Source organism: Oncorhynchus nerka, linkage group LG20, assembly GCF_034236695.1.
Source record: "Oncorhynchus nerka isolate Pitt River linkage group LG20, Oner_Uvic_2.0, whole genome shotgun sequence".
Taxonomy (NCBI): domain Eukaryota; kingdom Metazoa; phylum Chordata; class Actinopteri; order Salmoniformes; family Salmonidae; genus Oncorhynchus; species Oncorhynchus nerka.
Genome location: NC_088415.1, coordinates 9,380,051 through 9,387,491, shown reverse-complemented (window position 1 = coordinate 9,387,491; position 7,441 = coordinate 9,380,051). Strand labels below are relative to the sequence as shown.

At 49.5% G+C, this 7,441-nt stretch overlaps 1 protein-coding gene across 1 annotated transcript in view; it reads right to left on the bottom strand.

Annotated features, from left to right (window-relative positions):
- Positions 1–204: 204 nt before the first annotated feature.
- Positions 205–7,441, bottom strand: part of LOC115122633 (zinc finger protein PLAGL2-like) — a 64,692-nt gene continuing 57,455 nt past the window's right edge. The window contains 3 exon segments of the mRNA XM_065005196.1: positions 205–6,029; positions 6,032–6,566; positions 6,711–7,441. The exon segment at positions 6,711–7,441 is cut by the window's right edge and continues 214 nt beyond it. Of these exon segments, the coding sequence (XP_064861268.1) occupies positions 5,085–6,029; positions 6,032–6,566; positions 6,711–7,006 (1,776 nt within the window). The 5' untranslated portion in view covers positions 7,007–7,441 and the 3' untranslated portion in view covers positions 205–5,084.

Sequence of the window (7,441 nt, the reverse complement as noted above, 5' to 3'; positions counted from 1 at the left end):
AGACAAGTTGCAAACCAAGAGGATGATATTCATACCGTAAAGTTTAGTCCTTGTACTCTCCAGGCAGAATCTATCTTTTAACGTTGTCCATCCTACAAACATAACTCAACGGGACACAAATAAGAGCACCTGTTATAGTTTTATAACTTTGGGCTTAAGTTTTCAAAAGGCTAGTGAATATGAAGAAAAAAAAGGCATCTAAAATCAGATCGCTTCGTTTACTTAGGGTCAGGTTGGGTTTCATACTGAGAAAGTAGAGAATGAATTGAAACTGGAGAGTCTATCAATGTTATCTATGTTGACTGCTATTTCATTATTATTCCACTAACAGCCTACTAAAACATTTGTCAAAATCCACAATCCAAGTTTCTGCTACTAACTCAAGTAGGTAAAGGTAAAGTTCAAGATCAAGGTAAAGTTCAAGATCAATAATGAATACAGAGGAGAAAAGCTAAAGGGCAAAGCTAATAATTCATCCTTTTTTGAGCAATAAAATTTCAGATACACACAAATGTAAACCTGCCAGACATTAAACATCATCACTTTGTACACCTTACTGAGATAAAAGCAATAATAATATTCATTTTTTGATGAGATATTTTGTACACTGCAATAACATTCTCTTACACGTTTTCCTCAATGTCGTCGTTGTCATTTTTGTTTGCTATTCACATATGTCAGGGTGGTTATTACCATGCATCTCTAACAGAGAGAAAATATATTTGTTTTCTTCAACAACAACAACAAAAATACATATCAGTAATGTGTGGCATATTGTTACCATGGAGACTTCTTAAAACAAATACTGGAAGGAAGACAGTTGAAGGAAGGAAAATCATCATGAGTCAAATACTGGCAAAGACCTGTTTTCAAGAGCAGCTTTTAAAGTTGGGTTTTTCCCCCATATAGGGTCATCGTCACTGAGAGCTAGCCAAAGGGATTCTTAAAGGGGAAGAGCCTTCCCCATATAGGGTCATCATCACTGAGGGCTAGCCAAAGGGATTCTTAAAGGGGAAGAGCCTTCCCCATATAGGGTCATCATCACTGAGGGCTAGCCAAAGGGATTCTTAAAGGGGAAGAGCCTTCCCCATATAGGGTCATCATCACTGAGAGCTAGCCAAAGGGATTCTTAAAGGGGAAGAGCCTTCCCCATATAGGGTCATCATCACTGAGAGCTAGCCAAAGGGTTTCTTAAAGGGGAAGAGCCTTCCCCATATAGGGTCCTCATCACTGAGGGCTAGCCAAAGAGAATCTTAAAGGTGAAGAGCCTTCCCCATATAGGGTCATCATCACTGAGAGCTAGCCAAAGGGATTCTTAAAGGGGAAGAGCCTTCCCCATATAGGGTCATCATCACTGAGGGCTAGCCAAAGAGAATCTTAAAGGTGAAGAGCCTTCCCCATATAGGGTCATCATCACTGAGAGCTAGCCAAAGGGTTTCTTAAAGGGGAAGAGCCTTCCCCATATAGGGTCATCATCACTGAGGGCTAGCCAAAGAGAATCTTAAAGGTAAAGAGCCTTCCCCATATAGGGTCATCATCACTGAGGGCTAGCCAAAGAGAATCTTAAAGGTGAAGAGTCTTCCCCATATAGGGTCATCATCACTGAGAGCTAGCCAAAGGGATTCTTAAAGGTGAAGAACCTTCCCCATATAGGGTCATCATCACTGAGAGCTAGCCAAAGGGTTTCTTAAAGGGGAAGAGCCTTCCCCATATAGGGTCATCATCACTGAGAGCTAGCCAAAGGGTTTCTTAAAGGGGAAGAGCCTTCCCCATATAGGGTCATCATCACTGACAGCTAGCCAAAGGGATTCTTAAAGGTGAAGAGCCTTCCCCATATAGGGTCATCATCACTGAGAGCTAGCCAAAGGGATTCTTAAAGGGGAAGAGCCTTCCCCATATAGGGTCATCATCACTGAGGGCTAGCCAAAGATAATCTTAAAGGTGAAGAGTCTTCCCCATATAGGGTCATCATCACTGAGAGCTAGCCAAAGGGATTCTTAAAGGTGAAGAGCCTTCCCCATATAGGGTCATCATCACTGAGAGCTAGCCAAAGAGAATCTTAAAGGGGAAGAGCCTTCTGCCCCCCCAAAATAAAATAAATGCTTCTCTAGAAAAACAAGATAAAAACGGCATGACTTGGCATGTTTTCTACCGACTCAGATGTTTTCACATATCTTTGTCATTAAATATGTGGGCGCCACTGGTTGCTGTGTTTGGCAGCGTTCGTTATCATACTTTCTGGACAAATGATCTGCCTCTATGAGTCATAACATTAATCAGTTGTTCGAGTCTTTCTCTGAGATATTTTTAGTGTGGTTGTAGCCTATTGGAGGAGGGCAATGTTGGCCTATTGGATGGGGGCAATGTTTGCCTATTGGAGGAGGGAAATGTTTGCCTATTGGAGGAGGGCAATGTTTGCCTATTGGAGGAGGGCAATGTTGGCCTATTGGATGAGGGCAATGTTGGCCTATTGGAGGAGGGCAATGTTGGCCTATTGGATGAGGGCAATGTTGGCCTATTGGAGGAGGGCAATGTTGGCCTATTGGATGAGGGAAATGTTGGCCTATTGGATGAGGGCAATGTTGGCCTATTGGAGGAGGGCAATGTTGGCTTATTGGATGAGGGCAATGTTTGCCTATTGGAGGAGGGCAATGTTGGCCTATTGGAGGAGGGCAATGTTGGCCTATTGGATGAGGGCAATGTTTGCCTATTGGATGAGGGCAATGTTGGCCTATTGGAGGAGGGCAATGTTGGCCTATTGGATGAGGGCAATGTTGGCCTATTGGAGGAGGGCAATGTTGGCCTATTGGATGAGGGCAATGTTGGCCTATTGGAGGAGGGCAATGTTGGCCTATTGGATGAGGGCAATGTTGGCCTATTGGAGGAGGGCAATGTTGGCCTATTGGATGAGGGCAATGTTGGCCTATTGGAGGAGGGCAATGTTGGCCTATTGGATGAGGGAAATGTTGGCCTATTGGATGAGGGCAATGTTGGCCTATTGGAGGAGGGCAATGTTGGCCTATTGGATGAGGGCAATGTTTGCCTATTGGAGGAGGGCAATGTTGGCCTATTGGAGGAGGGCAATGTTGGCCTATTGGATGAGGGCAATGTTTGCCTATTGGATGAGGGCAATGTTGGCCTATTGGAGGAGGGCAATGTTGGCCTATTGGATGAGGGCAATGTTGGCCTATTGGAGGAGGGCAATGTTTGCCTATTGGATGAGGGCAATGTTGGCCTATTGGAGGAAGGCAATGTTGGCCTATTGGATGAGGGCAATGTTGGCCTATTGGAGGAGGGCAATGTTGGCCTATTGGAGGAGGGCAATGTTGGCCTATTGGATGAGGGCAATGTTGGCCTATTGTAGGAGGGCAATGTTGGCCTATTGGATGAGGGCAATGTTGGCCTATTGGAGGAGGGCAATGTTGGCCTATTGGAGGAGGGCAATGTTGGCCTATTGGATGAGGGCAATGTTGGCCTATTGGAGGAGGGCAATGTTGGCCTATTGGATGAGGGCAATGTTTGCCTATTGGAGGAGGGCAATGTTGGCCTATTGGAGGAGGGCAATGTTTGCCTTTTGGAAGAGGGCAATGTTGGCCTATTGGAGGAGGGCAATGTTGGCCTATTGGAGCAGGGCAATGTTGGCCTATTGGATGAGGGCAATGTTGGCCTATTGGAGGAGGGCAATGTTGGCCTATTGGATGAGGGCAATGTTTGCGGGGCATTATCACTTCATTCCTTCATTAATCTTCCTGATGGTGATGACAGACAGGGTGTGTTTTCCCCCTGACAGTGATGATGACAGACAGGGTGTATTTTCCCCCTGATGGTGGTGATGACAGACAGGGTGTGTTTTCCCCCTGACGGTGATGATGACAGACAGGGTGTGTTTTCCCCCTGATGGTGATGATGACAGACAGGGTGTGTTTTCCCCCTGACGGTGATGATGACAGACAGGGTGTGTTTTCCCCCTGATGGTGATGATGACAGACAGGGTGTGTTTTCCCCCTGACGGTGATGATGACAGACAGGGTGTGTTTCCCCCTGATGGTGGTGATGACAGACAGGGTGTGTTTTCCCCCTGATGGTGATGATGACAGACAATGTGTGTTTTCCCCCTGACGGTGATGATGACAGACAGGGTGTATTTTCTCCCTGATGGTGATGATGACAGACAGGGTGTGTTTTCCCCCTGATGGTGATGATGACAGACAATGTGTGTTTTCCCCCTGATGGTGATGATGACAGACAGGGTGTGTTTTCCCCCTGACGGTGATGATGACAGACAGGGTGTGTTTTCCCCCTGATGGTGATGATGACAGACAGGGTGTGTTTTCCCCCTGATGGTGATGATGACAGACAGGGTGTGTTTCCCCCTGACGGTGATGATGACAGACAGGGTGTGTTTTCCCCCTGACAGTGATGATGACAGACAGGGTGTGTTTCTGGGAAGGTGGTTCAGACCTTTACACTCATAGGAGTGATAATCTAGCATGTTCAGTCACATTTGGAAAAGCAAGAAAATTATATTTCATCCACTTCAAAACATCTTCTCTAAAATTCATCTTTGATTCTTTTCCTAATATTATTACTTTATAAAGTAGCGGTACCTTCAGGCCTACTGAAGGCCTACTGAAGGCCTAATGAAGGCCTACTGAAGGCCTACTGAAGGCCTACTGAAGGCCTACTGAAGGCTACTGAAGACCCACTGAAGGCCTACTGAAGGCCTACTGCCTACTACCTACATAATAAAGGGAGAGGGGATCATGGATCAGGGAGATAGGTTGGTGGGAGAGGGGATCATGGATCAGGGAGATAGGTTGGTGGGAGAGGTTATAACTAAAGGATAGAAAGAAAGTTTGTTTTAAAACGTCTCATCTTTTCCCTTTTGTTTCAATAAAGGGTTCAGTTTTCTCTAGGGCTCAATCAAAAGCTTTTGTGTGATTCGATTAAGGCTTCTAAGTGTTCATGTGTTTTTATCACTGCCCTTGCGGCCAGCAGGCCACATGGACCTTGGGCGCCCAGGCAGTGAGCTGAGGATGAAGGCGTAGGGACCTGGTGGCCCCTCATGGTGACCTGGTGGCCCCTCATTGGAAGGCCTGGTGAAAGCGAGGCAGGGTGGTCGTGCTGAGGCTGGAGCTAAACACTGGCGGGAGAGGGTGCAGGGGCCCTAGACCCAGGCCCTCGCTGGAGCCATGCTGCTCCTGAGGTTGAGGTTGCAAAGAGGTAAGAGGTGCGGCTGCAGCCGTGGCAACGGCGTGGGGCTCGGCAGCATGCAAGGATGAGGATGACGAAGAGGAGGAAGAGGAGGAGCCAGGGGTAGACGAGGTGTAGCTCATGACAAGCCCTGCTGTGCTCATGGAGGTGTTGTAGGGGGGTAGGTTGGGGGGCAGGTTGAGGGGCAGGAAGCCCAGTAGGTGAGAGATGTCCATGTTAGCAGCGCACAGAGCCTCAGCGATGACAGCAGGGCTCTTGGACAGGAGGGGGTCACCACACAGCTCGTCTGTCAGGCCTGAGGGGTGCTCTAGTCCCTCCTTGGGGGGCGAGGCAGCAGCGTGATGATGATCACCTGAGTGGTGGCCCGGCAGCCCACTCTGCAGATCCATGAGAAAGCTCTCCATCTCCACTTTGAGGGGCTTGTCCAGCAGGTATGAGGTAGATCCCAGCTGGTACTTGGGTGGAGGCTGGGCGTGCTGTTGCTGCTGGTGCTGTTGGGGCTGCTGCAGGTGGGGCAGCGGGGGGGAGTGTTGGATGTGGTGGTGATGGTAGTGGTGGTGGTGGTGGTGATGCGGGTGATGGGGGTGATGGAGGGGGGGCTCCATGTGGCAGCCCATCCCCATGGCAGTGGACAAGGAGCCAGGCATCAGAGAGTGGTGGTGGCCCACCCCAGGGTTGGACATGGCCTGGAGGTGGTGGGGGTTGTACATGCCCATGGGGAAGGAGGTGCCACTGGGGAACGGCTTGGCCAGCATAGGGTCTTTGCTGGAACCCATACTGCACATCATGGGGCTGAGCTCCTCTTTGACAGTGCAGGGGAGGAGCCAGAGCCCAGCAGGCCTAGCATGTCCGGAGGCTCAGTCTTTATCTTCAGCAGCTCCTGAGAGTGGCTCTTCTTCACATGCCGCGTCAGGTGGTCCTTCCTGCCGAAGCGCTGGGCGCAGTACTGACACAGGAAGTCCTTTCTGCCGGTGTGGACCACCATGTGGCGACGCACGTCCTTCCGTGTGTAGAAGCGGCGGTCACAGTGGTCACACGGATGCTTCTTCTCCTTGGCACCTCCGGAGGACTTGCCCGAGTGGCTCTTGAGATGCTCCATCAGGGCAGGGGTACTCTCGTAGCTCTGCAGGCACACCTTACAGGTGAGGTCCCCAGCTGTGGCTGAATGCATGGCCACATGACGCTTGTAGCCCAGCTTGGTGTTGTAGTGCTTGCCACATTCCTCACACTTGAAGGCCTCTTTGTTGGGGTCATGGGTCTGCAGGTGGTTCTTCAGGTGATCTTTGCGGTGAAACATTTTCTCGCAGAACGAGCACTGGTGAGTTTTCTGCGGAGAGTGTGTGGCCATATGCCTGGATAACAAAGAGAGAGAGAGAAGGAAGGAGAGAGAGAGAAAGAGAGAGAGAGAGAGTAACATTATGATAGAAGTTAGTCTGTGAAAGTGTTTTAGAGGAAATGTTAAGAGTTTAAAAACTCTTGGTGGAGTGATGTTTTACCTGAACAGTTTATATTTGGAGCTGAAGGCCTTAGGGCAGTGTGGCTGGGAGCAGTGGAATGGTTTCTCTCCCGTGTGACAGAAAGAGTGAAGCCGAAGTTTATCCTGGGAACCAAACCAAGTCCCACACACCAAACACTCGTTCCCACTGGCTCGCTCTTCCCTCTCTCGTTCTCTCTCTCTCTCTGTCCGTGGCAGGGTAGTGCCTCCGTACAGCTTGGCAGCGGCTCTTCCTTCCTCGTCCTCCGGCGTCAGTGCGGTAATATGGCGTGGGGCATCCGCGGCAGCAGCTGCCATGGCAGCCCTAGGGTGCTGTTGCCATGAAATCCCGGCCGTGTCTCCCCTGCCTTCCAGGCTCTACGTGAGCAGTGGTTGGTTGCAGTGAAGGGTGTGGCTCCAGGCGGGGCGGGTCGGCCGTGGGGGGTGCTAATGTCTAGATAGTGCTGTTGTTGTCAATGTCTGCTGAAAAACACATGTATTTGTGTACTTGTTTACTATGTGAGAACTGGTCCTTCTGTCTGTGGAGCTCCTTTTTTTCACTCTCTTTCTCTCGCTCTGTCTCTCTGTCTCGCTCTCTCTCTCTCTCTCGCTCTGTCTCTCTGTCTCTCTGTCTCCCTCTCTCTCTCTCGCTCTGTCTCTGTCTCTCTCTCTCCCTCTCTCTCTCTCTCTCTCTCGCTCTGTCTCTCTGTCTCGCTCTCTCTCTCCCTCTCTCTCTCTCTCTCTCTCTCCCTC